The 25,056-nt window shown below is 47.2% G+C and overlaps 1 protein-coding gene across 1 annotated transcript in view; it reads right to left on the bottom strand.

Annotated features, from left to right (window-relative positions):
- Positions 1–25,056, bottom strand: part of LOC136580517 (amine sulfotransferase-like) — a 104,241-nt gene that overhangs the window by 58,502 nt on the left and 20,683 nt on the right. The window contains exon 3 of the mRNA XM_066581168.1: positions 14,629–14,804. Coding sequence (XP_066437265.1) covers positions 14,629–14,804 — 176 coding nt within the window. The remainder of the gene's footprint in view (positions 1–14,628; positions 14,805–25,056) is intronic.

The following is a 25,056-nucleotide window of genomic DNA, read 5'->3' as shown; positions in this document are numbered from 1 at the left end:
ACTTGGCCCTCAGAACTGCGTCTTCTGCCACTAGCGCTGTCAGATGGGAAGTTTACCATCAGTTTTTGCACCAGGGCCCTGTGGTATTGCATCACTCTCGAACCCCTTTCCTCTTTGGGAATGAGAGTGGAAAGCTTCTCCTTATACTGTGGGTTGAGAAGGGTGTACACCCAGTAATCCGTGTTGGCTAGAATGCATCTAACGCGAGGGTCATGAGAAAGGCAGCCTAACATGAAGTCAGCCATGTGTGCCAGGGTACCAGTACGCAACACATCGCTGTCCTCACTAGGAAGAGGACTTTCAGGATCCTCCTCCTCTTCTACAGCCCATAAACGCTGAACAGATGACAGGCAAGCAGTATGGGTACCCTCTGCAGTGTGCCCAGCTGTCTCTTCCCCCTCCTCCTCCAAAATGAGATATAGACATGAGGGTGGTCTGGCTATCAAGCGACATACTGTCATCCCCCATCTCCTGTTCCAACCGCAAAGCGTCGGCCTTTATGCTTTGCAGGGAACTTAGCAGGCAAAGCAGCGGGATGGTAACGCTAATGATTGCCGCATCACCGCTCACAATCTGGGTAGACCCCTCAAAGTTTCTAAGGACCTGGCAGATATCTGCCATCCATGCCCACTCCTCAGTAAAGAATTGGGGAGGCTGACTACCACTACGCCACCCATGTTGCAGCTGGTATTCTACTATTGCTCTACGCTGCTCGTACATCCTGGCCAACATGTGCAGCGTAGAATTCCAGCATGTGGGCACGTCACACAACAGTCGGTGCTCTGGCACCTGAAACCGATGTTGCAGGGTCCTCAGGGTGGCAGCGTCCTAGGTGGACTTGCAGAAATGTGCAAAGACGCGGCACCTTGCTGAGCAAGTCAGACAAGTGGGGGTAGTTTTTCCAGAAACCACTGAACCACCAGATTGAATATGTAGGCCAGGCATGGCACGTCTGCGAGTCTGCTGAGCTGCAGAGCCGCCACCAGGTTACGGCCGTTGTTACACACGACCATGCCCTGTTGGAGGCTCAGCGGCGAAAGCCAGAGGTCGGTCTGCTCTGTCAGACCCTGCAACAGTTTGTGGGCCGTGTGCCTCATCACCTAAGCTGATTAGTTTCAGCATGGCTTGCTGACGCTTGCCCACCGCTGTGCTGCTGCGCGCTACCGACTGCTGGCAACGTGCTCACAATTCTTAATTGAGAGGTAGAGGTGGCGGAGTTGGAGGAGGAGGGGGAGGGTTTGGAGGAGGTGGCATAAAACGCCGCAGATACCAGCACCGAGGTAGGACCCACTATTCTGAGTGTGGGTAGGACGTGAGCGGTCCCAGGCTCTGACTTGGTCCCAGCCTCCACCAAATTCACTCAATGTGCCGTCAGGGAGATATAGTGGCCCTGCCCGCCAATACTTGTCCACGTGTCCGTGGTTAAGTGGACCTTTCCAGTAACAGCATTGGTGAGGGCACGATTTATGTTGCAGGAGACTTGCTGGGCCGGCACACCGGGAAAAAAATAGTGGCGACTGGGGACCAAGTAGCGTGGGACCGCCGCCATCATGTTTTTGAAAGCCTCCATTTCCACAAGCCTGTACGGCAGCATCTCCAGGCTGATTCATTTGGCAATGTGCACGTTTAAAGCTTGTGCGTGCGGGTGGCAGCGTATTTGCGCTTTTGCTCCAACGCTTCCGTTAGCGACAGCTGAACGTTGTGCTGAGAGACATTGCTGGATGGAGTGGAAGACGGTGGAGGTGAGGGTGTGGGTGCAGGCTGGGGGCGCTCGTGCCTGTGTCCTGGGAGGGGAGGGCGGGGGTTGGATCTCAGTGGCAGGTTGGGGCACTGGTGAAGAGGCAGTGGTGTGACCTAGAGGCGGTGAATGGCCTTAGTCCCACCTTGTGGGGTGCTTGGCCATCATATGCCTGCGCATGCTGGTGAGGCTGGTAGTGGTGGCTTCCCGGCTGATCTTGGTGCGACACAGGTTACACACCACTGTTCATTGGGCGTCCGTGCTCTCACTAAAAAACATCCACACCTTTGAACACCTAGCCCTCTGCACGGAGGCTTGCCGTGAGGGGGTGCTTTGGGAAACAGTTGGGGGGATTCTTCGCTCTGGCCCTGCCTCTACCCCTGGCCACCCCACTGCCTCTTCCAACCTGTCCTGCTGCTGCACTTGCCTCCCCCTCTGAAACCCTGTCCTCAGTAGGCTTAGCAAACCAGGTGGGGTCAGTCACATCGTCCAGCTGCTCTTCCTCCGAATCCTCTCTGCGCTCCTCCCTCGGACTTACTGCCCTTACTACTACCTCACCGACAGACAACTGTGTCTCATCATCTTCACCCACAAAAAGCTCTTGACAGTTGCCGGAAGTCCCCAGCCTCATCACCCGGACCCTTACTTTGGAGTGGCCCAGGTAATATTACAGTACTGTTTAGCTGTGAGACCTCTGTATAATGCAGGCATAGAACGTTATAAATGAAGTCATTCGCAGCAGGCTAGGAAATATTTGAGTGCAGTTTCACGGTGAGAGCTGGTTGTACGGTACTGCAGCCTGAAAAAACTATTACTGTAAGGCTGAGAATAGGCCTAGATGCGTAATACAAAAATGGATGCACTGCAACTCCCAGACAGCCACAAGCATAATGCACACGGTCAGATGTAGCCCAGCGAAGGAGCTTTGGGGTTTTTGAAGACAGGATCCCACTCTAACACTTTCCTGAGAAAACTATTGCTGAAAGGCTGGGAACAAGCCTAGATGCGTAATACAACTCCCAGCCAGCCACAAGTATAATGCACAGACGGTGCAGGAGGCGGAGGGGGACCCGGACCTGTGGACCCCTTCATCAGAGGCACCACAGGACTATAACCCATTATCCTACATTCACCTATAAACTGAGCCCTGAACTGCCATCTAGGGGTAGCGTGCCGGTGGCGCATAGATACTACTACACTATGACTGTACCCCATGACTGTATCCTAACAGTTATGCCCCCCAATTCTAAACTGCGCATGAATCCCCCCTGTGACATCCCATAAGTTCAGGCCTGCGCACATCCCCTACTACTATTCCCCAGTGCGATGGCGCCCAGCAAGCAAGCTAAGATAACTAGCAAGTACTCTCGGCCCAGCACCTCAACGGACTCCCGATCTAATGCGCCCTCCAGCCCGCAGAGTGCACCCTCTGAGGGAGTTGCAATCACAGAATCACACTCTGCCCTCGCAGGGGAAAAAAAAAAAAAAAAAAAAAGACGCACTACAGTCGGACTTTGGTCTGCTGTGACGTCCAAAACGCTGAGAGAGCGCACAGAGGTTGAGACGCAAGTCTCTAACTTAGAGGACACTGTTACACCACTCTCATATCAGGTGAGCACCCTCAACTCTAACCTTGTGGTGCAGCGGAAGAAATTGGACGATATGGAGAACCGCTTACGTAGATGCAACCTCAGATTTATAGAATTGCCGGAGGGCGCTGAGGGCAGAGATCCTTGCGACTTCCTGGAATCGCTCCTCAAGCAGGAGTATGGCCCCAACTCTGTCCCCCCTATTCTGCGTTGAGAGGGCTCGCCGCATTCCATCAAGGGCTCTGCCGCCTGGGGGCCCCCCCCACGCACCTTCATTGCAAAGCTGCTTAACTACAGGGACAGAGACAAAATCCTGGCACTCAACCGTGAGAGAGAACCGCTAAGCGTTGACAGACAAACAGTCTGGATTTTCCCGGATTTTTCCTTAGAGGTGCAGCAGAGGCGACAAATTTACAGAAGCAAAGAAAATGCTGCGCTCAAAACATCTTGTCTATGCCATGCTGTACCCTGCCAGGCTAAAGGTGGTCAAGGATAACCATTTCCATTTTTTCGAAAACCCAGAGGAGGTCCTAAACTGGCTTGAACAAAACTGATCCATGCCGTGAGACAAAAATACATATTTGATGCGGCTGGCTGGCCAACGCCTCCCTTTCTTCTTGCACTGTAACTGGAGGGCAACCCCTCTCCTCTCCCTTCCCTCTCTTCTCCCCCCCCCCCTTTTTTCCCCTTCCTCCCTCCATGTTAGATAAGAAGGCCGGCAGCTGAAGGCAATGATACTGTAAAGTAATGTGGACTGCGATAAGGTTATTCTTTTCTGCCTTGGACTGTGGGGGCCTGGTTGGACTAGAGGCCTGTACACCGCCCGTGGCCTGTGCTGAGTACCTATGGTCCACACTGGAGCAGCCCACATCCACATGACCATGTCTCGGTTTATTCACAGGGGGGGTGGGGGGGGAAATTGCATTCCCATGTCTGTGACCGCTGTTGCTGACTTTCACTCCCCTGTTTTATTTGGTTGTTGACTCTTGGGGGTAGGCCTTACGCCCCCTACAAAGTTGTGAGTTATGTGATTGAAACCTGTCCAAAGTTCGGGGGGATTGGTTTGAGATTGGCAAATGTGAACAGATCTTGGTTTATTCTGTAATTTTTATTTGTTGTATTTGGCGTGACTTTTTTGGACGCTTTACGGGGAGCTTGCGGAAACAATGTCCAGCTATTGATAATGGCTAGCATGTACTTAAAACTGGTCTCCTGGAACGTCAGGGGCCTAAATTCTAAAATTAAAGAGCGCTGGTTTTTGACTCTCAAAACTCACTCCCCTCACATACTCCTCCAAGAAACATACCTTAGGGGCTCGAGGACACTGGCGCTTATGTGAGCAAGTATAGGCACAGAGTACCACGCGACTTATTCAAACTATGCTCGAGGGGTCAGCATCTTGGTGGCCAAGTCGGCCCAGTTTGCTTTTCGTCAAATACATATAGACCCTGGAGGACGCTACCTGATTCTACAGGGCACCTTCCATGGTCGCCTCCTCACCATTGTAACTGTTTACCTTACCACCCCCTGCTAATATAGAGATACTCCATGAGGTGATGGCACGAGTGGTCCTCCTTGAGGCGGCCCCAATAGTAATTATGGGAGACTTCAACCTGATCTTAGACCTGGTGCGGGACCGTCTCACTCCAGCTGCTTCCACACAGGCTCAGGTGCCTGGGTGGGCCGACTCCTATTTACAGCAGGAAATATGGCGCATGCGAAATCCACACGACAGAGCCTACTCATATCACACCCCGACCTATAACGCCTTCTCACGTATAGATCTGTGTTTTGGCTCCCCGGACTGCCTCCCCCATGGTCCGCGACATATCCTACCTGCCCAGAGGCATTTCAGATCACTCCCTGCTCCAACTGGTTCTTAGCCTTAGAGTTGAGGGCAGTCGCCCTGTGTGGAGACTGAGCCCACTGTGGTTGGAACAAAGTAGTACACGAATATGTAGAAGAGGCTGAAATGTACTGGGAGGTCAATGAGCGGATGGCCCCGGAGCTAGTGGTATGAGACGCATTTAAAGCCTTCACCAGGGGATCCTTTGCCTCAGCCATAGCAGAGCACAGAAGGTCCCTGGGAGCCAGCCGCTTGGACCTGGAACGCCGCCTTGACTTAGCAGAGGCTAGGCACATAGCAGATCCCTCCCCGGAAACTACTTCAACTCTAGGTGCCCTGCGACGGGAATATAAATTACTACTCATTGAATTCACCAAGAAAAAAAACTTCTGTATTCCCGCCACCGGATGTTTGATCAGGGAGACAAGAACGGCCACTTAGTGGCCTAAGTGGCCTACCTGGCTCAAGAGGATCAGACACTGCCACCAATTACAGCAGTGCACGATAGCTCGGATACTTGATTAATTAGTTTGGGATCGTTTAATAAAGCGTTCGCCCAATTCTATAGGGACTTATATACCTTTAATTTCCTTTAATTTTTCTTTTTCCTGTTTCTCTTTTCCTGATTGATTACAGCTAATCCATTCCAAGGTTAAATTGTTGTTAAGTAATAATTGACAAAGTTAGAAAAAAAAAAAAAAAAAAAAAAAAAAAAAAGCTCTAGCCAGACATTATGTGCCAAGAAGAAATGTGCGTGTATTGACTATTCCTATCCTGTTTTACATACAATGTACTGTTTGCTGAATCCGACACCTGTGGTGCCTGCGGCCTATGTCTGTATGTTTGTTACCCAACTTCTGGCTAAATAAAAATGCCTTTAAAAAAAAAGAAAAAAAAAAAAAAAAAAAAAAGATAAATCCGTCAGCTCTTTCGCCATATTTGTTTTACTAAATACTTGTGTTCCCAATAAAATAAAAATTCTTGATTATCTTTTCTGAAAATTATATATTGGGCAGTTCCTCTCTTATTTCTCCTACAAATTTGTGAATAGCGACAATTTATAAATAGTGACTATAGATGAGCGAGCACCAAAATGCTCGGGTGCTTGTGTCGAACTTTTCGCGATGCTCGAGAGTTTGTTTTGAGTAACAAACCCCATTGAAGTCAATGGGCGACTCGAGCATTTTTTGTATGTGACCCATGCTCCGCTAAGGTTTTCATTTGTGAAAATCTGGAAAACCCAAGAAAGTGATGGGAAACGACACAGCAACGGATAGGGCAGGCGAGGGGCAACATGCTGGGCTGCATCTCAGGTTCCCAGGTCCCACTATTAAGCCACAATAGCGCCAAGAGTGCCCCCCTAACAATTTTTATGCCGGACAAACCCTCATTAGCAAGGCACACCTTAGCTAAGCACCACACTACCTCCATCCAAGCACAATCACTGCCTGCGGGACACACCACTGCCTCTTCTCCTGGGTTACATGCTGCCCAACCAACCCCCCCCCCCCCCCCCCCACACGACCCTGGTCAAACACCGCGATGGGAACTAAGTGGGCACCAACAGCACAGGTGGGTTCTAGGCAACCCAAGACATGAAAAAAAAAAAATAAATGGATCTGAGCGACCAAACATGGCAGACTTGCAATGCGCCCACGACATAGGCCTCGGCCCACAGCTTCAGCAATCCTAGCCTGGAAGCGGACTTTCACTGCACCCAGGACATAGGCCTCTGCACAAACCCTCAGCAATCGTGGGCCTAGAGCAGACTCCAATGCTAGCGTAGCTGTGAACGTCTCATTAGCGCTGTATTGCTCCTGTAGTTTGTCCCAATGCAGTGCCCCGGATAGTTGAGCCAACGTCACATAAAATACAGGTGGGCTTCGGCCCACACTGCATGCCGCAGTCAGACAGGTTTTTTTTTTTTTTTTTTTTTTTTATATATATATAAAATAGACACAGGCAGGTACAACTCCTCTATGTGAATTGCGTGTGCACCCACATCATGGGTGGGTCCCAGGAAGCCACCGGCGGTACATAAAAGAATCCCATTGCAGTGCCCTGCACAGCTGAGCTAACGTCAGATAAAATACAGGTGGGCTATGGTCCACACTGCATGCCCCAGTCAGACTGGGTTTAAAAAAAAAAAAAAAGTAACAGGCAGGAACAACTCCTCTATGGGAAGTCTGTGTGCACCCACAGTATGGGTGGCTCCCTGGAACCCACCGATGGGGTGGGTTGAGTGACAGCATATTAGCCTGCCATGGACAAGTTTGTCGTCCACAGCATTGTCTGGCTGCCGGCATATTTGTAGTGCTTATGGCGGTTGCGCCTGTCCTACTGCGATTTTGCCGATGGCGATTGTGCCTGCCTTGTGGCAATACTGACTATACTGACTATGGCGACCATGTCGGCTTTGAAGAGTAAAGGGTATTGGATTTTTGGCTTTTTCTGTGAATTATTTATAACATTGCAGTGCCCCGCATAGCTAAGGTAACGTGAGATAAAATGCAGGTAGGCTTTGGCCCACACTGCATGCCCTAGTCAGTCTGGGTTATTTTTTGGGGGGCCATGTACGTTGAACACTGATGGGAACACTTAGTGCACCCATAGTATGCACAGACCCCTGTAATACTCCTGTAGCAAAGGTATAAGCTGACCCCACTAACAGTTATGTTGCAGAAGTCTAGGGAGACCCTATTGACACTTCTGTAGTAATAGTATAGACGGACCCCAGTAACATTTCAGTAGCTGCAGTATATGCAGAGCCCAGTATCAGTTACATTTCAGTAGTAACAGTATCGACAGACCCTTGTAACATTTCCATAACAGCAGTATAGGCAGAGCCCAGTATTAGTGGGATTTCAGTAGTAACAGTATAGACAGATAGACAACACCTATGTGGAAAAGCTAGTATTTTCTGAGACAAGAGAGGGGCATTTGATTGCAATGAAAAGGATATATTCAAGGTACTGAAAGTCTGCACTCCTCCTCATCTCAAGCTGAAATATGGAAAGGCTTCATTCATATGTTTTCTGTTATCCATTTCAAAGTGTTAGCAAATAGCAATCCAAGTTTTTGGCTACTACCACGCATCTTTCTTAGGAATTACCAAAAGATGATCACAAGTAAAGGCCTCATCAGTCAGTCCAAAATCATTCAGGGAGTATGTGGTTCTCAGCTGGCCTGCTTCCACCAAGGATCGGTGCCTGCTGCTACTGTGTCCCTTGCCATGCAGGGATGCAGTGTTCTATAGTCACCTGTATGCTTATCTTTGGACTTAGGAGTACCAACAAGTTGGAAGCCACCATTGCTCTACCAGTCGGCTGAAAGCTTCAGCTAGGGATAACGGACTAGTACCGCAGTTTTATTTAGTTGGTTTTTGGAATGTGGCCAGGATTAAGTGGTCCGTGGCGGGGGGGGGGGGGGGGCTTTCTTATTGTGTCGTTTTAGGTGAAATTCTTGGACCACCGCCAGACGGACCACTGCGAAAGCATTTGCCAAGAATGTTTTCATTGTTGGAGGAGGAGGTTTTTGAGGCAGTATGTGTCCTGTCCACGTGTCTGTGGTTATATGCACCTTCCCAGTAACCGCATTGATGGAAAGTTTTCGCGACTGTGGACCTAGTAGTGCAGCCTCGCCACCATTATGTCTTTGGCAAGCCTCTGTTTGCACAAGCCAGTAACATAGCAGTAGCAGCAGTATAGGCAGAGCCCAGTATTAGTAACATTTTAGTAGTAGCAGTATAGACAGACCACAGTAACATTTCAGTCCCAGCAGTATAGGCAGAGCCCAGTATTGGTTACATTTCGATAGTAGCAGTATAGACAGGTCCCAGTAACATTTCCGTAGAAGCAGTAAGGGCAGAGCCCAGTATTTGTAACATTTCAGTAGTAGCAGTATAGACAGGCCCCAGTAACATTTCCGTAGAAGCAGTATAGGCAAAGCAGCAGATTAACATTTCCGTTGCAGCACTATGGGCAGAGCCCAGTATTAGTTACATTTTAGTAGTAGCAGTATAGACAGGCCCCAGTAACATTTCCTTAGCAGCAGTATGGGCAGAGCCCAGTATTCGTTACATTTCAATAGTAGCAGTATAGACAGACCCCAGTAACATTTCTGTTGAAGCAGTATAGGCAGAGGCCAGTATTAGTAACATTACAGTAGTTACAGTATACACAAACCAAGGTAACATTTCAGAAGGATCGGCAGACCGAAGTTACATTTCTGTTGCAGAAGTATAGCCAGACCCCTGTAGCATTACTGTGGCAGAAGTATAGGGAGGCAGAACAGAGTTACATTTCCGTAGCAAAAGTGTATGCCAACCCCAGACACATTAGTGTACCATGAGTGCAGGCGAAGCCCATAAAAATTACTTGGAGTACATTGTAGGCGAGGGCCCAAAAATTGGTGTACCAACAGTACAAATGTACCCCAGAAAATTGCCCATGCCCAATCCAGAGGCCAGGTGAAACCCATTAATCACTTAGCTTTCTGTGGCTTAATTTGTAACTATGCCTGGAGGCAGCCCAGTTAACATAAAAATTGGTTCAGGTGGAAGTTTCAATTCTTTAATGAGCATTGAAACGTATAAATATTGTTTACAAAAGTTACATGAGCCTTTTGGGCCACTGAAAAATTGCCCGTTTGGGGTGATTACGTGAGGTTTCCGGAAGAGGAGCAGGAGGACGAATATCATACACAGATTAACAAAGGTAAAGGTCCCCATTTTTTACGGTGATAGAGAACAATACTTGCATCCGCGGTTGCAGCGAAAATAATCTTTAGGTACCGCTGCTGTCCGCTGGTGGAGAAGAGAAGTCGGGAAATCCAGTCTTTGTTCATCTTTATGAGTGTAAGCCTGTCGGCACTGTCAGTTAACAGGCGGTTACGCTTATCCGTGAGGATTCCCCCAGCTGCACTAAACACCCTCTCTGACAAGACGCTAGCCGCAGGGCAAGCAAGCACTTCCAGGGCATACAGCGCAAGTTCGTGCCACGTGTTCAGCTTTGACACCCAGTACTAGTATGGAGCAGAGGCGTCACGGAGGATGGTCGTACGATCGGCTACGTACTCCCATCACCATCCTTTTACAGTGCTCCCTCCGACTCAGCGTTGACTGGGGAGTGGTGACACAGTCTTGCTGTGGAGCCATAAAACTGGCAAAAGCCTTGTAGAGTGTTCCCCTGTCTGCGCTGAACATGCTGCCTGATCTCCAGACCTCCCCTGCTACTTGGCCCTCGGAACGGCGCCTTCTGCCATTAGCGTTGTCAGATGGGAAGTTTATCAGTTTGTCCACCAGGGCCCTGTGGTATTGCATCACTCTCGAACCCCTTTCCTCTTTGGGAATGAGAGTGGAAAGGTTCTCCTTATACCATGGGTCGAGCAGTGTGTACACCCAGTAACCTGTAGTGGCCAGAATGCGTCTAACGAGGGTCACGAGAAAGGCATCCTAACATGAAGTGAGCCATGTGTGCCAGGGTACCTGTACGCAATACATCTGTCCTCACTAGGAAGATCACTTTCAGGATCCTCCTCCTCCAAAGGCCATACACGCTGAATGGATGAGAGGCAAGCAGCATGGGTACCCTCTGAAGTGGGCCCAGCTGTCTCTTCCCCCTCCTTCTCCTCAACGCGCTGAGATATAGACAGGAGGGTGTTCTGACTATCCAGCAACATACTGTCTTCCCCCGCCTCCGTTTCCGACCGCAAAGCATCAGCCTTTATGCTTTGCAGGGAACTTCTCAATAGGCATAGCAGGGGAATGGTGACGCTAATGATTGCAGCATCGCCGCTCACCATCTGGGTAGACTCCTCAAAGTTTCCAAGGACCTGGCAGATGTCTGCCAACCAGGCCCACTCCTCTGTAAAGAATTGAGGAGGCTGACTCCCACTACGCCGCCCATGTTGGAGTTGGTATTCCACTATAGCTCTATGCTGCTCATGCAGTCTGGCCAACACGTGGAGCATAGAGTTCCACTGTGTGGGCACATCGCAAAGCAGTCGGTGCACTGGCAGATTAAACCGATGTTGCAGGGTCCTCAGGGTGGCAGCATCTGTGTTGGACTTGCAGAAATGTGCGCTGACCCGGCGCACCTTGCCGAGGAGGTCTGACAAGTGTGGGTAGCCTTTCAGAACGTGCTGAACCACCAAATTAAAGACGTGGGCCAGGCATGGCACGTGCGTGAGGCTGCCGAGCTGCAGAGCCGCCACCAGGTTACGGCCGTTGTTACACGACCATGCCCGGTTGGAGGCTCAACGGCGAAAGCCAGCGGTCGGTCTGCTCTGTCAGACCATGCAACAGTTCGTGGGCCGTGTCTCTTCTCTCCTAAGCTGAGTAGTTTCAGCATGGCCTGCTGATGCTTGTCCACCGCTGTGCTGCCACGCCGCGTGACACAGACTGCTGGCGACGTGCTGCTGCTGACACATCTGGATTGCGAGGCAGAGGTTGCGTAGGAGGAGGAGGAGGAGGGTTTAGTGGAGGTGGCATACACTGCCGCAGATACCAGCACCGAGCTGGGGCCTGCAATTCTGGGGGTGGGTAGGACGTGAACGGTCCCAGGTTCTGACTCTGTCCCAGCCTCCACTAAATTCACCCAATGTGCCGTCAGGGAGATATAGTGGCCCTGCCCGCCTGCGCTTGTCCACGGGTCCGTTGTTAAGTGGACCTTGCCAGTAGCCATGTTGGTGAGGGTGCGAACAATGTTGCGGGAGACGTGGTCGTGCAGGGCTGGGACGGCACACCGTGAAAAATAGTGGCGACTGGGAACTGAGTAGCGCGGGGCCGCCGCCATCATACTTTTGAAGGACTCCGTTTCCACAACCCTATACGGCAGCATCTCCAGGCTGATAAATTTTGCTACGTGCACGTTTAACGCTTGAGCGTGCGAGTGCGTGGCGGCGTACTTGCGCTCAAACACTTGCGCTAGCGACGGCTGGACGCTGCGCTGACAGACATTGGTGGATGGGGCCGAGGACAGCGGAGGTGAGGGTGTGGGTGCAGGCCAGGAGACGGTAGTGCCTGTGTCCTCAGAGCGGGGTTGGATCTCAGTGGCAGGTTGGGGCACAGGGGGAGAGGCAGCGGTGCAAACCGGAGGCGATGAACGGCCTTCGTCCCATCTTGTGGGGTGCTTGGCCATCATATGTCTGCGCATGCTGGTGGTGGTGAGGCTGGTGGTGGTGGCTCCCCGGCTGATCTTGGCGCAACAAAGGTTGCATACCACTGTTCGGTCGTCTGCACTCTCAGTGAAAAACTGCCAGACCTTTGAGCACCTCGGCCTCTGCAGGGTGGCATGGGCAAGGGGGCGCTTTGGGAAACAGTTGGTGGATTATTCGGTCTGGCCCTGCCTCTACCCCTGGACACCGCACTGCCTCTTGCAACCTGCCCTGCTGCTGCCCTTGCCTCCCCCTCTGAAGACCTGTCCTCAGTAGGCGTAGCAAAACAGGTGGGGTCAGTCACCTCATTGTCCAGCTGCTCTTCCTTCGAATCCTCTGTGCGCTCCTCCCTCGGACTTACTGCCCTTACTACTACCTCACTGATAGACAACTGTCTCATCGTCATCGGCCTCCTCACCCACTGAAAGGTCTTGAGACAGTTGCCGGAAGTCCCCAGCCTCATCCCCCGGACCCCGGGAACTTTCCAATGGTTGGGCATCAGTCACGATAAACTCCTCTGGTGGGAGAGGAACCACTGCTGCCCAATCTGAGCAGGGGCCCCGAAGACAGTTCCTGGGAGTCTGCCCGCTCCTCAGAATGTCTCATTTTCATGGAGTGAGGAGGCTGGGAGGAAGGAGGAGCAGCAGCCAGAGGATTCTGAGTTGCAGCAGTGGACGGTGTAGAACTGTGGGTGGACGATAGCTTGCTCAAAGCACTTTCTGCCATCCACGACAGGACCTGCTCACACTGCTCATTTTCTAATAAAGGTCTACCGCGTGGACCCATTAAATGTGCGATGAATGTGGGGACGCCAGAAACGTGCCCCTCTCCTAATCCCGCAGCAGTCGGCTGGGATACACCTGGATCAGGAGCTCGGCCTGTGCCCACACCCAGACTAGGGCCTCAGCGTCCTCGGCCGCGCCCACGTCCTCTAGGCCTACCCCTACCCCTCAGCATGCTGTATTACCAGTAATGCAGAAACAGAACGCTGTAATTAAATGTGCCGCTTATTGGCCTGTGGTTGGAGGCTGACTTCGCTTACGGAACTCCAGGAAATAATTTGGCTCAAGCCTGCTGTAACACTTAGCTAGCTGCGTATGATTTTGTAGAACTACTACACCCAGCACACACGGACCCAGAACACTGAGCACAGTGACAGGCAGGCCAAATAGATTTTTTGCCCAATTTTTTTTTAGAAAAGGCCCACTGCCTATATTCAATCAATAATATGTCTTCTGTCCCTGCCTCCACACTTCTGTCCCTGGAGTATTACTGCAGGGCGCAATGCTCTGCACGGCCGATATACCAAAAAAAAAAAAAAGCGCAACACTGCAAAAAGCAGCCTCCACAGTATTGCACACGGTTAGATGGGGCCCTAAGAAGGACCGTTGGGGTTCTTGAAGCCTACAATAACTCCTAACACTCTCCCTATAGCAGCTCCAACACGATAGCACTTTCCCTTAGCTATGTCAGAACGCATCTGTGGCGTGCCGCGGGAGGGGCCGATTTTTATACTCGGGTGACACCTGATCTCGCCAGCCACTCACTGCAGGGGGGGTGGTATAGGGCTTGAACGTCACAGGGGGAAGTTGTAATGCCTTCCCTGTCTTTCAATTGGCCAGAAAATTGGCCAGAAAAGCGCGCTAACGTCTCAGAGATGAAAGTGAAAGTAACCCGAACATCGCGTGGTACTCGTTACGAGAAACGAGCATCTCGAACACGCTAATACTCGAACGAGTACGTTCGCTCATCTCTACTGAAATCCACAGCTAAATACATCAACATCAAACAAATCCGGGAATTTTAGTACAGATTCATATCTGAAATGTCAAAGGAGTGCTTCCTTACACACTGCTGTATACTCAGCATTGATTGATTAGTGTCAGACTGTGTACAGATGTAACTCTTTAACAAGGGGAATGGTAACCTCCAGGCGTCTAATATTTATAGAAAAAAAATAAAAATAAGAGGAACAGCACTGCGCAGAGTTCTAGGAAAAGATTCTCCGGAATTTTTATTTTATGGAAACAGACATATTTATAAAAGTAGGCGAGAGGTACTAATATTTATATTAGGAAAGGCTAAAAGGAGGTACTCAGTTCTGCTAGAAGATTCAAAAATTGGTTTTGAATTTCAGTTCCAAATGCAATAGACGGACTGTCACCTTTGTGCAATTTTTTCAAAAAGTGAATTTTAAAATTTCAATTAAAAAAAATTGTTTTATTACTGTTTTCTACTACAGTACATGTGAATCTTTTCTTACTCTGCCATGTGGCAAAAATTTCTACCTGTGAACTTACCTGATTTTGGGTAGGTAACAAGAAACACATCACTGTCCCTAATTTCCATGTGTTCTACAGCATCTACAAGTTCAGGTGATGAATGTAGGACCCCAAAGTATAAGCCTTTATGTTTAAACATTAGTGCATCCAGGGTTTCCTCAAGTGCATCACGGTCCATGGTTACTTTCTCAAACCTAAAAATGTATAAATATATTTGTTAGCAAATCTTTTAACAAAAAAGTAATAAATATTTGAATTACCTTTGTGAAAAATGTGATTTCTTCATTCAGAAGAAGCAGTGATAGTAGATTGAGTATGGAAGGTCCTGCTTATTTATGATTAATTATTCTTATTAATGTGACTGCTTTAGCCTTTAACCCCTTAGCACTATGGTGTTTTTACGTCCTGACGTTGCAGGACATGTATGAAGGGAGATCGTGTGGTGATCTCCTTCCATACATCATGCGTGTCAGCTGTTTCTTACAGCCGACACTCGGTGGCAACTGCCCAGGCTGTTAACCCTTTAAATGCGACTGTCAATTCCCCAAACAATGTTCAGGGGTCCCGCATGACCCCCTGCGATAAGATCGCAGGGAGCTGTGCGGGTGTTATAGCAAAGTGCCTATCAAGCCATCCCCATGGGGGATGCCTGTCTGATCGCAAAAAAGTAAAAATAAGATCAATAAAGTTTTACAATTTTTTTTTTTTTTAAAGTAATAAGTTTTTAAAATTTTTTTTGCCATATTTAGAATAACAGAATCGAAATAAATCAAAAATACTATAGGACCTGCCACAAAAAAAAATAAAATAAAAAAAAGTTCTTGCACAACTGTCGATGGAAGAATAAAAAAAGTTATTGCGCGCAGAAGATGGCAGAAAATAATTCTAAGAATATATATCTTTGAATAGAAATACTAGTACAGCAAAAAAAAGGTATAAGTTTGGTATTGTAGTAATCGTACTGACCCATAGAATGCAGTTATTGTGTCATTTTTGTTGCAGTTTGTGTGCCGTAGAAAGAAGATGCACCAAAAGATGGTGGAATTTCATTTTTTTTTCAATTCTCTCCACTTGGAAATTTTTTAACATTTTTCAGGATATATTATATGGTACATGAAGTAGTACCATTGAAAAATAAAACTCGGCATATAATGCAACATGGGAGGCTTGGAGGATATTCTGCAGGTCCTTAAAGTGTGATAGGTGGCTCATGGATGGAGTTGCACCAACATAAGAGAGACCAGGAAGGGTAAGATAAGGAGAGGTAGGAGAGGTGGGGGGGGGGGGGGGGGAACAGAAATAGTAATAAAGTCTGGGGTGGGTAGCGAGGCTGGAAGCTTTTTGCTTTAGATTTTCTTTTTTGATATGAGTTTCTCTGATGGTTTTTTAAGATTTGGGTTGGTGTTTTTTTTGTTTGTTTCCCCCTTTTTTTTTTTCTTCTTTCTTATCTGATGAAGAAATATTATTGGTTTATAAAGAATTGTTATGGGTTAATTGTGTTCAGTAGGTCTTTGACTGGCACTAGAGATGAGCGAGCATACTTGCTAAGGGCAATTATTTGATCGAGCATTGCACTTAGCGAGTACCTGCCCGCTCGGGAGCAAAGATTCGGCTGCCGGCGGTGGGCAGGAAGCGGCGGGGAGCTCTCTCTCCCCCCTGCTCACAAGTCACCTGTCACCCGGGCCGGCAGCTGACCCTTTTCTTCCGAGCGGGGAGATACTTGCTAAGGACAACGCTCGATCGAGTAATTGTCCTTAGCGAGTATGCTCGCACATCTCTAACTGGCACCCTTTTGGTTACCTATTAAGAAGCAGGGTGATCAGTTAGAGTCAAACGAAATACCATACGCCGCATGCGCTCCACAATTGTCGTATCCGTGCAGTGGCAGTTGGAGCGCAAGATGCATTCCACATGAAACCACGGGAACTTCGCTGATGCCGATGCACTCTGTGGGACGCGTGCCGTGCTGTCTGCGCATGCGCAGTAATTGGAGCACTTGATGTGTTCCGCCTGATGCCAGGAGGATCCCTGCTGCACATATATGATGTCCACGAGATACCTGCGACAGCCTTTAGTGAATTGCCGCCCTATGATGATAGTCATCTGTGCCCTGCTTCCGGTTTGTGAGTGTTCCATGCCCCATGCTGGAAGAGTGTAACTTCCAAGTAATTTGTTTATCCCATTATTTATATATTCTAGGTATACACTAAGTTTTGTAATGCACAAAAAAGGTGCCACTGAGCACAGAAACGTGTTGCATTCATTTGTTAGCAGGATAGTGGGAGAGAGTACCCTCTGTCCACATCCATGCTATTTTTGTGAGTTCATGTATTGAATAACCTTTTTACTTTCCCTGGTGGGACAATAAATACTTGGATTATACAGAAGTTTTGAGTGCGATGGATCTTTTATACTGCTTATTCCGGTTTCTTTCTTTGGTGTTTTGGATGTTTACCCCCTCCATTTAGCATTGTTGGGGTTCTTCTGCTGCTGCTGCCTATACCTTTACAGCTGAGGGACTAGGAATGGCCTCTGATACTATACAAGTGCACCCAGACTCCAGGTGCTGAGCGGGTAAATCCCTTTTATAGGGATTTACCGAGGAGGAAGAAAGTTACTCTTTCACTCGAGTAACTCACCTTACCGAGTCCACTGTCCCCATATAATAGAGTAATGCAGTGGCAACCCACTGTCACCCAGCGTATATGAAGGTGATCTAATGTAGATAGAATCAACTGAAGGAGAGGATTTGTGTGATTAAGCTCTTCAATTTAGTTTATAGAATTCTATGCGATTTGATTTGAGATTCTCAGTTCAAATTCAGATAGTGCTGTACAATTTTTGGTACTGATTCTATGATTCAGATTCTTTGTTTCATATAATTGTGCAATTCTGATTCAGATAATACCGTAAAATTTTACTTCAGATTATTAATACTGGTCCTTTGATTCAGCTTTGACGCGTTTTCCTGCAGTTCATCATGTTTTTGAATTGATGAAAGATTGAAATCTCTTGTTTGCACTGGATCTCAGTGGTTGATGGTGGAAAGATTCGACCTAGAGATGCCTGCACTAGAATTAGTGCAAGTGATTACTTTTTTATTTGGCTCTCCAAACCATATACAGTAAGCAGTATTCCAATCTATTCGTGATATGATGACAGAATATTCATTTAGGAGCTGTGGCAGAATGCCTGTAATAGCCAGAGATCACTCTTGCCACACAACCCAGATGTGCCAGCGATTCAAAAATCACCGTAAGTTTCTACATACGGTTACCGTAGTGTGTTGCAGCTGTAAGATTATATCCTTTTAGGACAGGTATACCCTTAAAGTCTGGTTACGTGCTCAAGATTGTTACGATCGTGTGGGCAAACTCAGCACGGGAGCACACACGATCGTACCCAAGAAACTCAATATGCATACAGGTTTCACACAACTGACCCTGTTCTGCAGAGGAGGATGACCTGGCCCTACCTAAGCGGGGACATTGCCCCTATAAGGGCAGCCCAGCGGTCTTTGGATTTGGGCCCTAGCTAATCCTAGGAGCCATGCACCAGAACAGGATGCATTCACATACCACATGACAGACCCAGAATACACCACATACAACCACTAGTAACAGATTGGAAGCTGAATATAATTACCAGGTATTGGTTGACATTTTGTACAAGAGGTTGAAAGCTAGCAGGCCACTTCACGGCTCCTGGTTATACTGCTAGTCCCTACAATAACCAGGAGTCCAGCAGAACCGGACACAGTTCACACAGCACGCTGCAACAGGACATAACACAGACTGCAGGTCACACAGCACGCTGACACAAAACTGACAGAATATAAACGTACAAACGGACATAAACCAAATCACTGCAAACCTCACCAGACAAGCATTCATGACTACTCACCTGAGGAACCATGCAGTGACTGACCAGGAGCTGGGTTTATATGTGAGCACAGATCCAGGGGATTGGCTAGCAGACAGTACCACACCATTCAGCTCAATCATTAACCCCCAGAGTGCTGTAGGAATCACAATAGTACAACCCATCTCAGCAGCACACGTAACAGTACCTCCCCTTAAAAAAGGGGCCTCTGGACCCTTTAAGCATAACCAAAAAAATAAATAAAAAATTATGCAACTCCTCCAAACCGCTCACGTGTACAAGATTTATCTAAAAAGGACCTGACACCAAGGCAAAGATGGCAAAATGGGAAAGAGAAAGGAAATTACTAAGCAGGACCACTGCGCCTTATGCAAAAGGCCACCGAACAGTAGCCTGCATAGAATATGCACAATCCAGAGGGAAAGATGGCTACCCTCCCTACTGACATAGCATGAACAGGACTTATCACTACAGGCCTGATGCGGACGCCAGCCTGTCAGCAGGAGAAGGAAGTACACCCTGGTACCTCCCGCACAGGGGTCTACAACAAATTACGTCCACAGGGCGCACCTTGCCACAAAACGGACACCGGAACAGGAATACAGACTGAGATGGAACTCAGGCACAACATGCATGCCACCAAAGTTGTATGGAGCCACCACACCCACCGTACAAGGGGAAGGACCGCCAAAACACCTATCTGGCCTATAAGGAAAATCGTGGCCGGCATCACCAGCTCGCACACAAAATCTGATGTTCGGAGGCTGCACCTGCCAAGGGAAAGGAGAAAGCTGCAAGTGGCTACACTTGCGGTCACAGTACCACACCTACTGCGTGCACCACCCTAGAACGCCAGGAAGGGTACACACACACACACACACACACACACACACACACACACACACGATGTCTAGCCACCTGCAGACACTGGGCCGTCACTGTTCACTCACAACATAACACACTCAGAACATGACTATCCACACCTGATGTCTGGCCACCTACACACACACACACACACACCACACACAAAAGGGGGTGCATTATGTTACAGTCGTGTGGGAAGACAAAGCACGGGGCCCACACGATCGTGACCAAAGGGACTCAATATGCATGCAGGTTTCATGCAACTGACCCTAACGGGGTGCTAACGGGGAGGTAGACATGGCCCTACCTAAGCGGGGACATTGCCCCTATAAGGGCAGCCCAGCGGTCTTCGGATCTGGGCCCTAACTAATCCTAGGAGCCACGCACCAGAACAGGATTCATTCACATACCACATGACAGACCCAGAATACACCGCATACAACATACAGCCACTAGTAACAGATTGGAAGCTGAATATAATTACCAGGTATTGGTTGACATTTTTTTTTACAAGAGGTTGAAAGCTAGCAGGCCACTTCACAGCTCCTGGTTATACGGCTAGTCCCTACACTAACCAGGAGTCCAGCGGAACCGGAAACAGTTCACCACACACTGCAACAGGACATTACACAGATTGCAGGACACACAGCAAGCTAACACAAAACTGACAGAATTTAAACGTACAAACGGACATAAACCAAATCACTGCAAACCTCACCAGACAAGCCTTCATGACTACTCACCTGAGGGGGCCATGCAGTGACTGACCAGGAGGTGGGTTTATATGTGAGCACAGATCCAGGGGATTGGCTAGCAGACAGTACCACACCCAGCCAGCTCAATCAGTAACCCTGAGAGTGCTGTGCTGCTGGAATCACAATAGTACAACCTATCTCAGCAGCACACGTAACAAAGATATGCACTATGATCAACAGACTCTCATTCTTTTTTAGATAAAGCAAGAGGGTCAAAATACCACCTCCCAATTAGGCTAGATGGTCGGATCTTAGTTCTGCAGCATATGTGGGCTGGATTCACACGAACGTATATCGGCTCGGTTTTCACGCCGAGCCGATATACGTTGTCCTCATGTGCAGGAGGGTTGGGGTGGAAGAGCCAGGAGCAGGAACTAAGCTCCCACCCCCTCTCTGCCTCCTCTCTGCCCCTCTGCACTATTTGCAATGGGGAGAGGCGGAACAGGGGCGGAGTTAATTCTCGGAACTTAGCCCCGCCCTTGTCCCGTCTCCTTTCACTGCAAATAGTGCAAAGGGGCGGAGAGGAGGTAGAGAGGGGGCGGGTTCTCAGTTCCTGCTCCTTGCTCTTCCATCCCCCCCCCCTGCACATGAGGACGACGTATATCGGCTCGGCGTGAAAACCGAGCCGATATACGTTTGTGGGAATGCAGCCTTAAGTAAAGTTAAAGGAGTTGTCTAATCACAATTCCTATAAGGGCATACAGACATAACAGGAGGGCCCTGTTATGTACTAGAACGTAGATCAAATTTAGTAGATCTGGCACATCCATGCATTACAATGAAGTCCATCTTCCCTGCAGAAGCCCCTGTATATGACTAGCTTTGACTTCACTAATAATAAAAGCTAATTGCTAGGGGTTAGAGAAAGGGCTACTTTTTTACAGAGCCATAGCTGGAGGGGCAGGCAGGGCATCTGCCTCAGGCACAATAATAAGGGAAGGCACAGGGGGATACCAGCGTACACACAAAGAAATATGTTCAGGGCTGTATATGCAGCAAAGTGGTCAATTGCTGGCGCTTATGAATTCACACCTGCGTTAGGGCATATTTCAGAGTTTCCATGTCTCAGCCCTATTTTTGGAGCATAGAAATGGAAATAAACGGATCTATTTTTTCCCCAATGATTTCTATGGGGTTTCAAAAAACGGAAAGCAAATGGATAGGTTCTGCTTGCTTCCTTTCTATTAGGAGTCCGTTTTTTTATGGACAAATTGCACAGTCCGTAGCTTTATTTTTCCATAAAAAAACGGAAACCTAACGAAATTGAAGCGAATAGAAAACTTTCCATTTGCTTTCCTTTTTTTTTTTTTTTTTTTTTTTTTTAAACCTCATTGAAAGGAAAGGGGAAAAAACAGATCAGTTTATTTCCATTTTCTTCCTATTTCCCAGCTCCAAAAACAGAGCAGAGAGAACGAAACCCTGAAGTGAGCCCTAATGCAAACGGTAATTCACCCTAGCAGAGTATAGACCTTCTAACTCCCCCTTTCAGGTCAGGCATTCCTTCTCTACTAGAATCCCAAATGTGGAGAGCCATAGTTGCAGAAGCAACTACTTGGTATCCACCAAGTATTATGTACAGGTTCTATTAACCCCTTCCCGCCCCATGACGTAATGGTACGTCATGGGAGCGGGGTACTTCCCGCAAAATGACGTACCCTTACATCATGGGGATAGCGCGAGATCATAGCAGATCTCGCGCTATCCCGCAGCGGGAGCTTGCTGTCACTAGTAGCCGGCGTCCCGCTGCGACAGCGGGGGGCATCGGAGATGCCCCCCCCCCCCCGCTGTCAGCCCCTTCCCTGCCGTGATCTAAGTAGATCACAGCAGGGAAAGGGTTCACAGAGGAAGCGCGCTCCTTATACGGCCGTGTCGACAAAAAAATAAAAAAGTTATGGCTTTTGAAAAATGGATATGAAAAAATACCAAAAATCATTTGGTCCTCAACGCCTAAATAGGCCATGTCCTTAAGGGGTTAAATAAAACAGGCCACATGGATAACACCTGCTGGAGGTTGGATGATTGCCTCTGCAACTGTCCTACCCAGTGTGCAGTTACAGCTCTCCACCTCCCAAAGAACTTAAAAACTTATCAAAAAGTCATATGTACCCCCAAAATGTTAAAAAAAGAACAAAAAAAAACTTCTCCCCAAAAATTGTAAAATTACAATTTTCAAAGTTTCAAAACATCTATGACCCCAAATGTTTTTTTCAAAAATATAAGTAGTTTCACACTAAACAAACATGGATATGTCAATGAAAAAAATGAGAAAAGTTAACGCTCTCAAAAACACAGTGATGCAAAATAATTTACCTTAAAGGGGTTCTGTCATTACAATCTGTATTTTTTTTTTTATCAATAAATCTGCGCTGCCCAGCACAGGCTGTTGTCCACAACACATACAAAATGTTTTTTTCAGAAGTACTATTTATTTACCTAGGCTCTAATTCTCACCTCCATGATTTGTTTACATCTTCAGCCCCTCCTGCTAGAAGGTCATCTCCCAGGTCTCCTTGCTGTGATGACCACTTCCACCCTCACAGAGCTACTTCCGCCCAATTGAGTTGTGCCTGCTACACCAAGCTCAGTGTACTAAAGTCTGCGAGTGCTTCAATCTGCCTCTCTCCCTGAACACTCAAGGTTTTCCAAGAGCTATTAGATCTTGTTTGCTATCTCACAGTAGTCACTCCACATGGCAAGAACATAAAATACATGTCTGCTTCCTTTTTCCCCTCTGACTTTCCCCATGCAATGTATTGTATGAGTGCATGTATATTAATGTATCCGTGTGTGTATGTATGTATATATATATATATATATATATATATTTATTTATATAAATATATATATACACACACACTCATGTAATATGCAATATATATATATATACATACTCATGTAATATGCAATATATTATATATACATACACACATACATACAGTCATACGTCTAGTTTCGTTGGTAATCTGTCCGAAAGCAATTGGCCAAACTTGAAACCAATGAAACTCAAAGGAAATTATGCCCATAGGAATCAATGTAAATCCAATTAATTTGTTCTAGACATTCCAAAAAAAACCCACACCACACCACATTTAACAGAGAATAAATATGGTTTTTAATACCAAAAACAATAAGTGAATATAAAAGACTACTTTAAATAATAAATGAACATTTTTATGTTATTGAACATGTTATTGTGTATTATCTACCGGTGGCTGCATCATATGACGCGGTGGGCGTGTCGTGTGCTCTATTGCGCATGCGCGTCGGATTTGCAGGTAAGTATGGGGTCTCTGGGGGGGGGGGGGGGCGCCGTAACGGGCTCCGCTGCAGTATTCTGCTTGCGGAGCCCGTCACGGCCGTGCGCATAAGGGCTAAAGCATAGTATATGGTGCAGAAAGTAAAATAAAATACAAGGAACATATAAACAAAAAATAATAAACAGAGAAAAAAAGGAATGATCTTACATTCGATAACATTATATAATATGCACAAAACTATATATAAATGTTCGTTCAAAGTAAAAAAAAATCTTAAAAACGGGTTAAAAATATTTTTACCTTTGCCTTTCACACATACATACACACATATACATACATACATACACATTAGAGATGAGCGAACGTACTCGGTAAGGCCGATTTCGCAATCGAGCACCGCGATTTTCGAGTACTTCACTACTCGGGTGAAAAGTACTCGGGGGCGCTGTGGGCGAGCGGGGGTTTGCAGAGGGGAGTGGGGTGGAGAGGGAAAGAGAGAGAGCTCCCACCCGTTCCGCGCTGCTACCCCCCGCTCCACCACGCCACGCCCCGCCCCACAGCGCCCCCGAGTACTTTTCACCCGAGTAGTGAAGTACTCGAAAATCGCGGTGCTCGATTGCGAAATCGGCCTTACCGAGTACATTCGCTCATCTCTAATACAAATACGTACATACATATTCATACACAAACATACATACACACATATATACATACATGCACATACACATGTATATACACATACTTTTACATACACATACATACATATACGTACATACACGTACTTGCATGCATACATATACATGCACACAGACACATACATATACATGAATACACACTAACATATATTATACATACATACACAGTTACATATACATACATGCATACATATACACACGTACATATACATACATACGCCTACATTCATACATACATGAACATACATGCACATGTATACATACATACACACATACATATACATACACAAATATACATGCATACACACACAGATATATCTATATATATAAAGCTGAAAGCCCTCACTGACTCACTGACTGACTCGCCAAAAGTTCTCCAACTTTCCGATGTCATAGAAACATGAATTTTGGCACAAGCATAGATTATCTCCAAAATAGGAAAAGTAATTGGGTCCCAACTCGATTATTCAATTCTAGCACAAAAGAATTAGTGTCAAAATTTTACGTACGTAATCTAAATCTCTCACTTCCCAATGTCATAGAAACTTAAAATTTGGCACGGGCATTGATTATGTCATAAAAAGGAAAAGCTAATGGGTCCCAACTCGATTATTCAATTCTATGCGCAAAATAATTAGCGTCCCAATTTTACGTATGGAATCTAATTCTCTCACTTCCCGGTGTCATAAAAAACTCGAAATTTGGCAGGAGCATTGATTATGTCATAAATAGGAGAAGCTAATGGGTCCCAAACTCGATTATTCAATTCTATGCGCAAAAGAATTAGCGTCCAAATTTTACGTACGGAATGTAATTTTCTCACATAGAAACCTAAAATTTGGCACGGGCATTGAATATGTCATAAATAGAAAACGCTAATGGGTCCCAACTCGATTATTCAATTCTATGTGCAAAAGAATTAGCGTCAAAATTTTACGTACGGAATGTATTTTTCTCACTTTCCAGTGTCATAAAAACGTGAAATTTGGCAGG

This window comes from Eleutherodactylus coqui, chromosome 1 (genome assembly GCF_035609145.1).
Source record: "Eleutherodactylus coqui strain aEleCoq1 chromosome 1, aEleCoq1.hap1, whole genome shotgun sequence".
Classification (NCBI taxonomy): Eukaryota; Metazoa; Chordata; class Amphibia; order Anura; family Eleutherodactylidae; genus Eleutherodactylus; species Eleutherodactylus coqui.
The sequence above is the reverse complement of the archived record's forward strand: the minus strand, read 5'-3'. Positions and strand labels throughout refer to the sequence as shown.